Raw genomic sequence first — 15,787 nt, forward strand, 5'->3', positions numbered from 1 at the left:
ATCTCCCAGATATACTTATGTTTTGAGGCCTATACTCTACAGATAAAAAGGTGTAATGGCAGTGCAATACGAGTGCAATACATGGGTGTAACAGAGTTAACATGGGTGTACTGTGGATGCAATATATGTGTAAATATGTTGAGTAACATGCATGTAACGTCAATATGGTAGGACAATGTACCATAGGTGTTGCACAGGTTCAATACAAATGTTGACACTAAATGGCGAGATGGAAGAAAGTCACATAAGAAAAAAAAAAGCTTTAAAACTTGTGTTAGTCTAAATACATGTATAAAAGATAATATATTTTCCAAAGTATTCTCAGTTGCTTGCCTATTTGAGGGTTAAGAGAGAATCTGTGTCAGAACATGTTTGGTATACACACCGTAGGAGTTTAGTATGCGTTTAAAAACCAAGTCTGCTGTGGTTCCAGTTCCCCCGAAACCTCCAGGAGTAAAACATATCACCCGAGCAAAGCCATAACTTTTAATGTTTTTATTTATTCCAGATGACATTTTAAATGGTACAACCAACATCCTGGTCAAGTGAAACACAGGAAAGTTAAAAAAAACATTATGTCCTACAGAAAAGCTGAAAGTCAAGAAAAGATGAGATGACGGCATTAGAGAGCAAAACACAAGGCACTGAGGATCAGTAGAAATAACTTTGTCTTTTTAGCCTAAATACATGAATAACGTTAATACATTTTCCAAAGTACTTTCATGCGCTTGCCTATTTGAGGGTTAAGAGAGAATCTGTGTCAGAACATGTTTGGTATGCACACCGTAGAAACATATCGCCTGAGCAAAGCCATCACTTTAATGTTTTTATTTATTCCAGATGAGATTTAACACAATTGTTTCACCTTAAGGTGTTAACAGATGTAATTAGACGGTAGTCTACGGCTAAACCACCGTCCTGTGGCCTTCAGACGTGCTGTAAACATATCTGTGTGTTTCCATGTCAAACATCGGCTGCCTCCATGTTAAACCATGAGAAATAAGAGAGGAGAAATGAATGCGCTGGAGATTAATAGGAGTCTGCGTGGTGTAAAAAAGAAAGAAAATCATTAAGAATAAGTGACTGCTGAGATACAAAACGCCGAGTTCAACTAGTGTTAACATATCCTACAATAGCATGACGACAGACTTTGCAAAATGTCCATTGCAAGTACCTTCAAATGGATGTTTAGCTGTAGATCCTTCCTGCCTCTCTTCACAGTGTAACAGCACAGATACGTGTCGCAGGGAAATAGACAGTACATCATATTTCCCCCCCCCTCCCCGTTGTAGTAATGCTGGTGGAGCGAGAGACTCATTCGGGTCGACAAACAGCTATGTGTAACAGATGAGGTGTTTTACAGTATTTTTTTGTTTTTTAATGACCTATGCCGACAGGAAACTGCAAGTGCTCTATTCTTCATTTGAGAAAAGAATCAAGCTTTTTCTTGATGTTATCAAATGAGTCCATTCCCAAGTAGTCCGCCTGGCCTTGCTCCCATTTCTGCTTCCGCTCTTCTGAGGACAGTCCCGTGGAGGTTGCTTGATCACCTTCGGGGCAACTGTCACCCTGAGAAAGAAACACAGACAGTAGTGAAACCAAGAGCATGACATGTCATCATGCAGCTTTTGAAACGCACTGAAGCTCGTCTACATTAACGGCCAAAGCCAAACCCACGAGGCTGGGACTTTAGAGGAGGAACGGTCATGGCATTACAACCAGCTGTCATCGGCTGCTAGTGCACAAGAAGAAACCCATCAGTAGCACCTGCACTCTCAATAGTGTGCATGTCACAGGGCTGGGACTATAAGACGTATAGCATCCAGAACAAAATACAAAAGTTACCATCAAACCGGGGGAAATTACAAAACACATAGTATCACTTGTCTTTATGCAAGCGCCACATGTTTCCAATAGAGCTGGACAAACAGGAAACCGTGGCATGCGTGAGGAAGGGCTGATCTGTTAGATTTGATTACGCAACACTTTGGAAATCCACAATCCCTTTGGTTTTCTGGTTCTTATTAGCGTGTACTTGGTCACGCATTGAACACATAACAGATCTATTCATTTTCCTGCAAGCTAGCCATACGGAGACTTTACCTCAGCAGACCAAGTACACATCTTTCCCTACATTTTAAAACAATGCTTCACAATTAATAAGGAACATTGAAACCAAGGGGAAAGCTGTTGCAGAAAAAAAATCTAAAGCTTATAAGAATTTTGAGAACAAGTTTCAGATCAAGATCATTACAATGTTGACAATATCTGGTTTGCTTACTGCACATATTTGATACGTCATTGCATTCTATTTCAATGTAAATTACTGCTTTCTTTTTTACTTATTTTTTGTAATGTTATTATAGTGTTCTTATTATAGTTCCCCATCTGTGTTTTAAAAAAAATGTTGTTTAACTATGTATGCACTACGACACCAAGTCAAATTCCTCGTACGGGTCGACCGACCTGGTGATAAACCTGATTCTGATTACACTACAAAACTCGAATTCTTGCCCAGTATATGTGTCTAATATCAGAATGTGTCTCTTCTCCTGATAGAAGACACAGACTTCAGAAGTAGCGCTGCAGTGAGACATCAAGTCTTGCTTTTAGACGAGGCATCATCTTGTTCAGTAGAAACATCTGATTTTGAGTCGTTTCTCAGATGAAACATATTTATTAGGAAATCACCAACTAACGTTTTTTTGTTACAACATTTCCTGATTCTGGTCAAATATAGTTCAGAATGAGTTCTCCCAGCTAATCACAAGATGTGATTTATCTAAATACCCTTCTTATTTCAAGACATCTCACCAAGCTCATGTTCTATTGGCAGATTTTTGGACTCATTTCAAGTGAAAACGTCTTAATTTCAATAATGTTTAACTTGTTTTTGGAGCAGTATTTTTTCCAGTGTAAGTGATGGCAACTTCTCATCACATCACCAACACAGCATTAAAACGTATATGTTCCCTCACCTCCACACATCCGGAGTAGAAGGGCTCGTCTCCGTACTGCTCCTGCAGCATGGGCACCACGGTGCGGGAGTACAGGCTCCACCAGTCCAGCAGGAAGGTGGGGTGTGTGGCGGCGTCGCTGCCTGTGACCTGTCTGGATGTGGTGTTGTACGTGTAGCTCCACGGCTTGGTCTTCCCCAGGAAATGCACCACCTTGGCATTGCCACCATATCTGAAACGAGATGTTTTTTTATTGTGGATTAAGTTTGGATGTCTCATTTAAATGATAGCTAGACAAGTCATTCCGATTCAGAAAACATTATCCAGTCACTTCAAATAAAACGGCCCCACACTTAAAACAGGACTAACTTTTCGAACCGCTTTTGACTTCAATTAGCGGTTTCTCAAACGTACATACCCGACCTTTACCCAACAAAGGCTTACTGTTTTATAACCTTAAGGTAGGGCATGTAAGTTTGAGAACCCGGCTCGAGATACACTTTGTTGCGTGTGTTGGAGGGGCTCGATAAGGAAGTGGCAGATTTCGTGTATTTTCAAATTCTCGCGACGGTTTCTCAAACGTACCTACCCTACCCTACCTAACAAAGGCTTACCGTCTTATATTCTTCTGACCTCGGCATCCGCTCACTTAAAATGAAAACATCTACTGATAATTAGTAAAGAGACCAGGTTGACCAATCACAACAGAGCCGGCCAGCTAACCAATCAGAGCAGACTGGGCTCTGGTTTCAGACAGAGGGTGAGAAAAATAGAGCTTTTTGAACTTTAAAGCATGGAGACATGTCCCAGGAGAGACACCAAGAGCATAACAGCGACCCTTTAAGGTTTCACATTGTATTTTTGTAACGGTATTATAAACCCCGCCAACAGATACACATTTCTTCATAGATTGGCAAACTGCACATGTACAGGAATACATCGGAGTCAGGCCCTGGGAGGGTCGTTGTGTTGCGTTTGCCAGACCTTTAACTACCATCGTGGACAACAAGCAAGCCCACGCTCGCCAGCCCCTCATTGGGACGCCAGGAAATGTCAAACTAAGAGCTTGTTGGTGAGGTTTGTTGCTAAGGAGACGCGGGGTGTAGAGGCACAATGCCCAGAAGGAGGGGGACATAAAAGGGTCTCCAACTACACCGCTCTATTTTAGGATATAGCTTCAGCTGTTGGAGCTCGGGGGGACATCAGACCCAGCGCCCTGCTGATGACGTCGTGATGTGACGTCATGTGATCCAGTGTCTACTTACCGATTGGCTTTGCATCCATTAAGCATGATTTCAGCCACAGACGGACTCTGCTGTCTCACTGGAGCAGCTCTTACTACACACACACACACACACACACACACTCACTGCTTGAATGCTGGAAGGTAGGTGTAGATGGCGATGCTGCTCAGGTTGTAGATGAAGGGGAGGTGTTTGGATATGTCAGCTGTTGACCAGTCGTTGAAGAAGCTGTTCAAAACCCCCTGGTCCCCTCCTGAGAGAGAGAGAGAGAGAGAGAGGAACATCAACACACAGTATGCAGAGAGCACTTAACAGTTCCCTGGCTAATCCCCACAGGGGTGACGAGTTATTCCTCTCATATTAGACAGACTGATGCCTACCCTTTTCTCACTGACTGATACTATGCTTGTTGCAAAGACACACTCTGCTGTGTCACACCAGAAGCCTTTCAACAGGCTGTGGTGTCATGGCCTGTAAATATATGGCTAATGTAGTGTCATAGTTGTGTCAAGTAAAGCAGTTAAATGTTCAAACTGTACAGTGACATCAAATGGATTTGCACAACTAATGCAATGTAAAAACCTCTAAATAAAAGTACATTCGCTTTTTCATTAGTGTAGTTGTAGTCTCTCTGCACAGCAGCAGCTAAACGACTCACCATAAAGGGGACCTATCATGCAAAATGCACCTTTGTACGTCTTTTAAACATGAATATGTGTCCCCGGTGTTCCAGAGAACTCACTAAGTGTCAGAAAACACAACAGTCTCTTTTCCTCCGAACCCAAATCTCTAAAAACGGGGCTGCAACGGATCTGATACAGATTTGAAAATAGTGTGACGTCAGTGACGAGGAGCTCCGCCTATATGGCCAACTCTCCACCAATCAGGGGAATGAGAGGTTGCCGCGGCGTGGCAACAGCATGGCAACATGACGCTCACTCGGCCCCCTCCTTTGTAGGGGGCGTGGTCAGCGGCAGCGCTTGCAAAGACAGGGTTGGAGGAGAGCAAAATGAGGCATGGCTAAAATGCATGATACGTTTGGTATTTTGAAAAAGAAAACGTATAAATAAACCTTATATAGGTGCGTATGGCCCTACAATATATTATTCAAATATAGCATGATAGGTCTCCTTTAACTTGCTAACTTTGTCACTGGACACATTGCTGGACAGGTAGCATACAGTCCGCTAACAGTCAAAATCTAGTGAAACCAACAGAAGTCATCCGTTCAATCTGCAGTTTCAAATGACTTTAAAATATGTAGAGCACACTAAAGCATTATGTGCCATTTGAGACGCAGATATTGGGCTGCATGCGACGCTTGGAAGGTTTCACATCCCAAATACTGCAAGTCTTTATCCGTAGTGTGAACATGTTGGGAAAGGTCTATGTGGCGCAACAGGTCTCTTTAGAAATGCTTCTTAAGTGTCAGGTTTTAGCACATGACTGGACGGCTCCTTTGAAAAGCTGTGAGAGACTTTAGTGAAATTATCTGTGCTCCTTCGACGGCCAGATTCATTAGAGCTTCAGCCGACACCGCGCCATTCGTCAGCAGATTTCTAAAATCAGTCCAGACATGCTCCCACACATTCGGAACATATAGGTCTACTACTACTGGGATCATTTAAAAAGTATCCGACTTAGTAGTAGAGTAAGAGCTGAATAAGTTTCCCTTCACAATCCTATCATACGACGCCTTAATTATTAAAGGGCAGGATGTGCTGAACACGCCTGACACATGCGAGTTAGTGTTGACTCTCCTCTGGAGGAAACATACCACGGATCATCGTGTTGGTGGAGGGCCTGTATATAATGCATGTATATAGAAAGCATGGTTCTCTGGCTGATCCATCACAGGGCTGAGGGGTTATCTTATCTTTGACAGATTGATGCCTGATATGTGCTCAAAGTCAAAGTCTGCAAAGAGACACCAAAACCTTTACAGTTGTAGTGTCACAGCCTCTATTGTGCAAATGCATCCTAAAGGTGGGGTAGGTCATTCACTTCAGAAACACTCTGTTATATTCCATGGAATGCTCTTTACATCCCGATAGCAAGGAATATATTAAATGCTTTGCCAATAAATACAAAAAATATCATCTGTGGAAGCCGTAGTGCTGTAAAAAGCTCGACCAATCATCTGAGCCGGCCCGGCTAAAGTAAGTGGATGGCCTACCTGCCTGTCAGCCTTCCATCTGGGCACAGACTTACCTCGTGCCCTCATTGGTCATGTGCGCGTTCGTGTGTGTTGGAGGCGGGGCTCTGTGAGGAAGTCTGAAGGAAGGGGCAGATTTCTTTCAGCTGCGTACTTTCTAGCGCACTCGAGCTGCTTTCTCCATTCTTACCTATCTACCTTTAAAGCAGGGGTGCCCAACCTTTTTTTTTTAACCGAGAGCTACTTTTAAAGTTGCCAGTCTGCCGAGATCTACCCGTCCAAATAGAGAGGCGTAGCCATTACTGACAGCCTACTACCAGGTAAATACACACTTCTACTTGAATAAAACTGACCTTTGTACGATTAATACTCCATAAAATACTGCAGATCCTTTATCTCACCTCTTTCTAATCTACACACATACAAGTATTTAACTGAAGTTACACAACAGAGTTGTTGATACAGAGTTGGAGTGTATTCACACGTCACATACTACAGTGGGTAATGTTTTCAAGAAGCATTGAACAGTGCTGCCACATATGACACAGGGAAAAACTCTGAACCCTTTCTTTGCCATTATATAAAAACAGTGTTGCTACAAAAGTATAAATTAGGCTTACTAATAAGACAACTCAGATCTGAAGCTACTCAGGAATCTGCTGCCAAAGTGCAATAAAAAAGACAACATTAATAAAATCAAACCCTTTTTGTTGCATTTTAGTCGAGTATAAAAAGAAATGCCTTTTAAAATAGGATGCAAGCAACACTAGTTTCTTAACCTGAATTGATAGACTATAATCAATTTAAGTTTGCATTCTTATACCATTTTGTACAATAATTATAATGAATAAGTTCAAACAAACTCAAATTTACAGCTGATTAATAACGGTATCTAACTTGAGTTTTTATCATATCAAAAACCTGTTGAAATGCTTCTGTTATTTTTATTACGCGTCGGCAGCCTCCAGGAATGCTTCTTTCACAACTTCGCCGTCTTTGAAAGACTTCATGTGTTTCGCAAGAACGTGACTGACACGATAAGATGCTCTGGGAGCAGCCTTGCTCTTGTTGTTGGGCCTGGTGGAAATGGACTGCAGTGCATTTAGCTGTCCTCTCAGGCCCCTCCCCTTTTGGGAGCGCAGAATTAGGAAGTAATTCCGTCTCGTAGCGTTTGTGCACTGTTTTGAAAAGCCGCTCCTAAATTACCCTTCTTCGATAAAGCCTCGCTTGCATTGCAGATGAGACAGATGGACTTTGAATTGGAATAGATACAAAAATAATCATCCTCCCACTCGGAGTGAAAATTATATATGTGTTGCTTCTTGTGTGTGTGCGGACTGTCACTCCTGGTGTTGACACGGACTAGTGCACTGCCCACCAGCCACGCCCCGACACATGGGGTCTCGCCGGCCAATCACAAAGCTTTGATGCGTTCAAGTGCATTATTCTGGCAGAGGAAGATTATGTTATAGGACATTAACGATAAAACAGAATATTGTTGTTCTATTTTTAGACACATCTCGCGATCGACTGGGAATCTCCCCGTCGATCGCGATCGACTGGTTGGGCACCCCTGCTTTAAAGCAACACAGCTCAAATGTGTTGCTCAACATGCAGTACAGTAAGAGAAACTGTGGATTTGCACATTAAATGCATCACCAACATCCATAGTGCATGGTCTAGTCAAAACCTCTATGAAGCGCTGTAGCAGAGGACGCACTAGGGCTGGAAAGTTTGCGATCCTGATACAGCATGTCTCCTAGATAAAAGAAATAATGAAGACAATGCTGCCCTCTGCTGTTGGAAGTCAATACTCACAATGTGTGGAATTTAATGTGATTATTCTCCTCCATTACTAAGCAGTGAAGCCCCTGTTCTGGGGCAGTGGACCCTGAAGGTTGGGACTTGTATATTGCCAGTTGTAATGAAGTTCAGGCGAGTTAAAACCAGATTGAACAGAGTTTCAAATCTGGAACCGACTAAGAAACAGACTCGTTGACTATTCATTGGTCCTAAAGTCCTTGGATTGACAATGGCAGATGCCGTCCTTTGATAGAACACGTAGTTCCTAAAAAGCACAGAACTGTACAGCTTGCGAAACCGCACGCTGCGGCAGTTTTAAAATAACACGCATAGCTGGCGTTTGTCTGAACCCACAACCTCTGCGGGGAGATTTCAGACTTTAAACGAGGCTTCGTTTTGAGGGGATGAGCAGGGCTCTGAAAGAATGTGCATGTGACCGAGCCAGCGGCGAACTCCAGAGCCTCCGGGTTCAACCTCTGAAATTATTTTCCTGTTGTCTTTCCTCAGCTATTTTTCAATATCATCCAGAGAGCTGCCCGTGTCCTCCTCACAGCAGAGTGGAAATGAAATGCTAAAGGTCAGCGACTTCAACTCATGCCCCAGCGCACACGAAAGGCCGTCACGGCTATAAATAAGACCGCTTGCATGCCACAGGCACAGACGCTCACATCCTGATGCTACAACTGAAATTAAAACACAATTACCGCCTCACGGATATTTACTGGATCCAGTTGAGTTTACATCCTTATCTGTACTCTAGACTCATAATAGGAAATGGAGATTAAAGGAAGAGGTATTAAGTGTGTGTTGGGGAAATGGAAGTCATTATCTGGACATGTTGGGTCCAGAGAGTTGGAAAACAGAATGCCAAAGAGCTCCAATAATTATAATGACTGGTTTTATTGACAAAGCTGCTTCTCTGTCCTGAACAAAAAGTATGCAACAATGTCTTTGTGTGTATTATAAGTTACATCCTTATCGGTCCGGATTCAAAATATAGGAAAAGGAGATATAAATGAATTTAAATAGAAAAAAATAGTGTGTATTTTGTAATTGCCAAAGAACTACAAACAATGTCTTTGGTCTGGGGTTGTTTGAAAAAAACAAAACGCTTCTGTTAGCCAGGATAATTCAGCACTTGAAAGCGTTGGCAACGATTGAGCAAACTAATTGGTTCTCCGATGGACTCTCGCTGACGGATTGCTTTTTAAAAGTGTCAGTAAACAAAACGGCTTGTCATTTAATGTTAAAAAAGCTTCACAGCCTCCAACGAGGACGAGCCCGCTCTGAGTCTCATCCCGTTCCGTTCCTTTGTTTCGGCGCCCTGAGGAAACAATGGCTTTGGTCCGAGTCCAGACGTCCACATCTCACGCTCTCCAACGCTGAATGGAGTTATCCGTTGTTCTCGTCCAATCAGCATCAAGTACGACGGTTTGGTAACAAAATCAGGCCCTTAATTTGTGGTTAAACGCTTTAAAACAAAAATGTACTACATTTCTCCTTAAAAACACTTCAAACCCCTCTTTTAAAATGGCATTACAAACATAATAAATCTAATATCTATTCGTGGAGTTATCATGTCCCAATGTTTGGTTGCGCTTCGTACTGAACTTCTTACTATTCTCAGCTAAGGCGACGTAATGATTAGAAGTGTTTAATGAAGCTTAATGGGAACGCATGTCCTCATGGAAAAAGCTTGACTGGAGTTTTCTTCCAAAAATGGCAATGGCTGAATCAAGTGTGAAGATTCCAGCTGTTTTATGTAACGTGCAAAAACTAGTTGGACTTTTCCTGTTAATCCAAGTGGATAAATCTGCATTATATAAGAACAGCAGCCCCCCACACGTATGCACTAATGATCTGTCCAGGGGCTGCCCAGCGAACCTGACATGAAGCCAAGGGGAAGACCACAATGCAGTTACAGTACGCCTCTGAGAGGAGCTGCTGAATGTCAAACGGCCCCTGTGCAAAACCAAGCCTCTCAAATTTAGCCTGCACCCCCACCCCTCACCGAGCCCCTGAGAATAACTCCGAGAGGGACAGTCGGTGACAGGAGGGCCTTGTGTCTGGGCTCGATAAAAAGACGTACTGAAAGCAAGATAAACAACTCCGTTTAACTTCACGATACCAAGAACTCAATGTTACCCGAGGCTGGTCAGACCCTCGATGTGTGCGCACTGAAAACAGACTTCAAAGTGGTGGGAAACCAGAAATAGCTGCCATTCTAAGCATCCTTTCTTGCGATGCATTCGGCAAAAACTGTGACTAGTCTTTTTTAAGAGAAACTTGAAATGCCACAAATATTTGTCTCACCCAATACCAACAAGCAGAACACGCTTTAAGGAGAACTGAAAATGGGTAGATCCATTTAAAAAGAGGTTGGAAATATCTTTTGAAAATGGCTGGAAACGGCGAGCGCAGTTAGCCAAGGTTAAAATTAAACCGACCAATCAGCACACATACATTTTGTTCATACAAAAGCCAATAGAAAAGTCAGGTTATCATTTTAGTCAGCACTTTCATGGATATTATAATCCGTCTTAATTTAAAGTGAAGTAGGGATGCAACTACATATACTGAGTATTTTCAATTCCTAGTTCAGTCTGTGATTGGTCGACCGCTTAGAGATGTCCCGCCCCTTAGCCTATCACGTGTTGCCAGCCAATAGAAGCGTGTGTTACATAGTGATGTCACTGTTATGGAAGTAAACAGTCAAATGGAGGTGTTTCAGGCAGGGGGGAGTGTGAGAGAAAGAAACCTTTGAATTTAAGCCTTTGCAGTAAAACCTATAAAAACAACACACTACAGGAAATGTGAAAACCCCTTAAAAGCAGAACATGGCCTCTTTAACGAGCCGTCTTTCCCAAACATGGCGTCATGTGAAAAGTCTTCTGGACTCACCGTCGAAGCTGCCGTGGTCTGTACAGTGCTGGAGCAGCTTGCCGTAGGTCTCCAGAGACGGACGGAACACAAACACACCGGAGTTGAAGCAGTCGGGCCAGCCGGGGTCAGGAGCCGCCGACAGCTCCTCTCTGTTGAACAGCTCATCGATATTTGAGAGCACCTAGGAAGCAAAGGGACAATAAATAGTAGCAGAACGACACGTTGAATTATTCTCGCTTAAAGAATTATACAAAATCCACTTCTCCATGTCTCTTCTATATCAACATGTGTCCCCTCTTCTCCATGTCTCTCCTACATCAACATGTGTCCCCTCTTCTCCATGTCTCTCCTACATCAACATGTGTCCCCTCTTCTTCATGTCTCTTCTACATCAACATGTGTCCCCTCTTCTCCATGTCTCTCCTACATCAGCATGTGTCCCCTCTTCTTCATGTCTCTTCTACATCACATGTGTCCCCTCTTCTTCATGTCTCTTCTATATCAACATGTGTCCCCTCTTCTCCATGTCTTTCCTACATCAACATGTGTCCCCTCTTCTCCATGTCTCTCCTACATCAGCATGTGTCCCCTCTTCTTCATGTCTCTTCGACATCACATGTGTCCCCTCTTCTTCATGTCTCTTCTACATCAACATGTGTCCCCTCTTCTCCATGTCTCTTCTATATCAACATGTGTCCCCTCTTCTCCATGTCTCTCCTACATCAACATGTGTCCCCTCTTCTTCATGTCTCTTCTACATCAACATGTGTCCCCTCTTCTACATCAACATGTGTCCCCTCTTCTTCATGTCTCTTCTACATCAACACGTGTCCCCTCTTCTCCATGTCTCTTCTACATCAACACGTGTCCCCTCTTCTCCATGTCTCTTCTTCATCAACACGTGTCCCCTCTTCTCCATGTCTCTTCTACATCAACATGTGTCCCCTCTTCTCCATGTCTCTTCTACATCAACACGTGTCCCCTCTTCTCCATGTCTCTTCTTCATCAACATGTGTCCCCTCTTCTTCATGTCTCTTCTACATCAACATGTGTCCCCTCTTCTTCATGTCTCTTCTTCATCAACATGTGTCCCCTCTTCTTCATGTCTCTTCTACATCAACATGTGTCCCCTCTTCTTCATGTCTCTTCTACATCAACATGTGTCCCCTCTTCTTCATGTCTCTTCTTCATCAACATGTGTCCCCTCTTCTCCATGTCTCTTCTTCATCAACATGTGTCCCCTCTTCTCCATGTCTCTTCTACATCAACATGTGTCCCCTCTTCTCCATGTCTCTTCTTCATCAACATGTGTCCCCTCTTCTCCATGTCTCTTCTACATCAACATGTGTCCCCTCTGTGGAAAGAGACTCTGAAAGTTTCAAGAACAAAGATTTTCTCTCTTTTTGATCCATTTCTATAAAAACCTGTCTGAAAATGAGCTGATCAGATTTTGGCCACTTTATGATGTCATAACGATGTGTTGTCTTGGGTAACCATTAGCCAATCAGCAACCAAGGTAACCCCCCCCCCCCCCCCCTTATCACCTGAATCTCCTCTAGAGCTCCATTGAGTTCTTTGTAACCAAATGTCTCTCAGAGGGGCGTGGGGAGGGGCTCCTTATTGTCATCTAAAGTAACAGACAGAGAATCAGCACTTTGGAATCAGGGCTGAAACAGAGGGGATTATGGGTAATGCTGCCATGATCTGTTTGGTGTCAAACACTTCAGAGACATGTTTTGTATATATCTGAGACCTCGCCTATATTGATGGAAAACAGTATAATCGGGCCTTTAAGGAAGGTTCAGTGTGAGCCTCACCAGCGTGTCTGCGTCCATGAACACACACTTGGAGTAGTGTGTGAGGGTCCAGCAGTGCAGTTTGGTGAAGGTGACGCCCAGGTCGGGCCTCTTCATCATGGCCAGGTGTGCCGTGTCTCCGCTGTCCAGAACGTCCACCTCCCTCACCTCGTCATAGATCCTCTTCAGCACCGCCCTGATGATTCACAACAGCATTAATCTCCATCAAAAGTCCAGGTGGGAGACGAGGCACTGCGTGGGGTTTAGAGACATTGCACCAATGGCTACGTTTCTTACTTGCAAGGCTCCGACATCTGTGGACCGATGAGAGCCACCAGCTTCTTGGATGTGTTGTGGTTGCGGAGGGACTTTCCCAAAACCATGGCTCCACGAGCATAGCTGTCATTGGTAGCCAACGTCACAAAAGCCTGGTCTGCAGAGGCAAGAAGAGCAGGGGGTTATTATCATAAGCAACTGATGGTTACTGAAGTAAAATAAATGTTCGATGACATGTTCAAAAAAGTTTGAAATATAGTTTTGGCTGCATCTTTTGACGGTCATTTAAATATTACAAGATATTCAGATGGTAGAATTCTCTCATCTTAGAAAAGTGGGTCCAGTTTAAGGATTTTCTAACTTTTTCTACTGGTGTCTTCTTCGGGAAAGTGCAAATATTTTTACAAAATCCACAAAACAAGTTTCAAAAAGGTCGACATGCAAATTGAGATATATCGAGATCCAGTTGAGCTAAAGCAATTCATTCATATCTTCAATGTTTGGCCTGCAGTAACAAAAACAGCCACTTTAGAAAAAAGACAAACTAAAAGCAAATCTTTAGCAATTCCCGAAAGGTTCACAAGATTAATGAAAACTAATATTTTTCAAGGACTCAAAAACAAGCTCGACATATTCTCCCCTAAATGCGAGAGTTCTCACTTCTTCAAAGAAAAAGACAAACAGCCCCAGATTAAAAGTCTCATTAGGTGAATTCTCTTTGCAGTGTGGTGCCGACTCAGCGCCTCCACCTCGGCTGGGAGGAAAGAAATGTGTCAGCTACCTGCCAACTCCGAACAATGACTCGCCTGTGAGACGACATATTAAAATCCAATGATGAAATGTGCTCGGCAGCTGGAGAGCTTGTGTGACTTTAGCATGCGAGGCAACATCAATCCCACTTGGATTGTATATCAACCATGGATCAGTTATTGTCCTGCCAAGAACGGGCAAAGTAAGTAAGACAGTATGTACAGTATACAAGTGTTGCTTTGCACACAGCACCACACGCCCTTTCTCTCACACCCCCTTTTCAATGGGTACAACAGGCTGCAGTATAAATGCCTGGAGCCTGATCATCATTAAACAACAAGCTCAACCATAGCCTGGATGATGAGTGGATGCACACACCCCTCCATTTCCTGCAGTAACGCCACACATGGGATTTAGGCGTACAGAGTACAAGGGTGTATGAATACTCTGTTATAGTAAAAGTCCTGCATTCAAAATGTTACGCAAGTAAAAGTAGAAAAGGATTAGCATCAAAGTATAGTTAAAGTAAAAGTATTCATTGTGCAGATTGGTCCATTTCAGAATAATATGTTTTATAGTGATTGGTCATTAAAGTGTTCTCAAAGGTGCAGCTATGACCGTGTATACTGCAGGGTAGCTTGTGAATTTACTTTTAGAAACGTAAGTAGTGCAGTAAAAGTACATGATTTAGTGGGCTAGAAGTTTACACCACGGGCAGAATCGCAACACAGGAGCACAGGGTTTCCAAAACTGATGTCCAGGGACTGAAATGGATCCAAATAGCCCCCTACAACGAGTTATCTTTACTTGTTGTCATTCATTCAAAGTTAAAGATGCAAGCCAACAGTTTTTGTTCGTTTCATATGACTTTGAAACATGCTACTCTTTTTATCTGACATGACAACACAGTCAGCTGCTGGGGACCCGGTCATTAATAGCGGTCATATCTGATAACATGTTTCATATATGGCCGACAGCTTCACGCCTGGCAGTCAGCTGGTCGCGTTGACACACAGATGGAGACACAATGTACTTTTGCACATTGAAACTCTGCCAACTTCCATGGGCAGCTGCTGCACAAACATTACAACTTTATCGACCGACCGACATTTCCACAAAGCTACACGCTGATTTTAAACACAACCAAAGTGGGACTGGCTTTGAACAACTTCACAGAAACGCGTTTTAGCATCAAGTTAGCTTCACGAAAACACACAGTAGCGGCTCGGAAATGTTTAAATGTTACATACCAGACATGACGGAGAGGTCGAAGCTACGTTGTAGCCTGGACTCGAGCACACAGCTGCTTAACGTGGAGGAAAAAGGACAGAGTGAATACACAGAGGTGGATTTATACCAGCATGGAGCAGCGTCATGTGACACACCCACCTGCTCCAAAACGAGCCTGCTCGCTCCCCGGAAGGTCAAGGGGTTCAACTATTCACAGATTCACAAAGTATTCAGACACATGCATCATTTTGAAGAGTTAAAACACTTTAAATTCTTCTTGAGCACGTGTTGGAAGTGTAAGTAGTGTTTTCAAGTGGCGTAAAAGTGAGACAACTAAAACTAACCTTTGCTTTTACATAATTTACATTCCTGTCTTTCTGCAGCCTTGACCTTTCAGACAACTGCTCCCTTGCCTGGTGTCATATTTACTCTCGATGACAATGACGAGATGTTGGTGATGCTGTCACGAGAGGCTGAGATCAGAAACATCATGTTCCATATTTTAGATTTGGTGTTTTGTCGCCATCTTGTGGAGAAAAGGCAGAACAGCAGGATAGCGAGGAGACACACGGGGGCAGCAGCTCTTTGTGCTGTGTTACACAACAGATAATTATTTTTAGTGTCCCAGCAGCGCTCTAAAGTTAACCTGGGATCAAGTGGTGTGCTGCCATGGATGTTATACTAAGAGGAGCA

General features: G+C 43.2%; 1 protein-coding gene across 1 annotated transcript; it reads right to left on the minus strand.

Moving 5' to 3' along the window:
* Positions 1-480: 480 nt before the first annotated feature.
* Positions 481-15,225, minus strand: LOC117465859 (glycogenin-1-like). Its single transcript, XM_034108914.2, has 7 exons — positions 15,115-15,225; positions 13,136-13,271; positions 12,860-13,034; positions 11,061-11,223; positions 4,328-4,454; positions 2,979-3,189; positions 481-1,569 (listed from the first exon to the last, which is right to left on the minus strand). The coding sequence occupies exons 1-7, from the start codon at positions 15,119-15,121 to the stop codon at positions 1,420-1,422; spliced, it is 969 nt and encodes a 322-aa protein (XP_033964805.1). The 5' UTR covers positions 15,122-15,225; the 3' UTR covers positions 481-1,419.
* Between the last annotated feature and the right edge of the window lie 562 nt (positions 15,226-15,787).

Source organism: Pseudochaenichthys georgianus, chromosome 20 (assembly GCF_902827115.2).
Source record: "Pseudochaenichthys georgianus chromosome 20, fPseGeo1.2, whole genome shotgun sequence".
Lineage (NCBI taxonomy): Eukaryota > Metazoa > Chordata > Actinopteri > Perciformes > Channichthyidae > Pseudochaenichthys > Pseudochaenichthys georgianus.

Excerpts from the sequence above, each read along its gene's own strand:
- LOC117465859 (XM_034108914.2), bottom strand. Across the intron at positions 11,224-12,859 it reads TCATGGACGCAGACACGCTG|GTGCTCTCAAATATCGATGA; the intron begins GTGAGGCTCACA and ends TTTGCTTCCTAG. Across the intron at positions 4,455-11,060 it reads AGACCACGGCAGCTTCGACG|GAGGGGACCAGGGGGTTTTG; the intron begins GTGAGTCCAGAA and ends TCTCTCTCTCAG.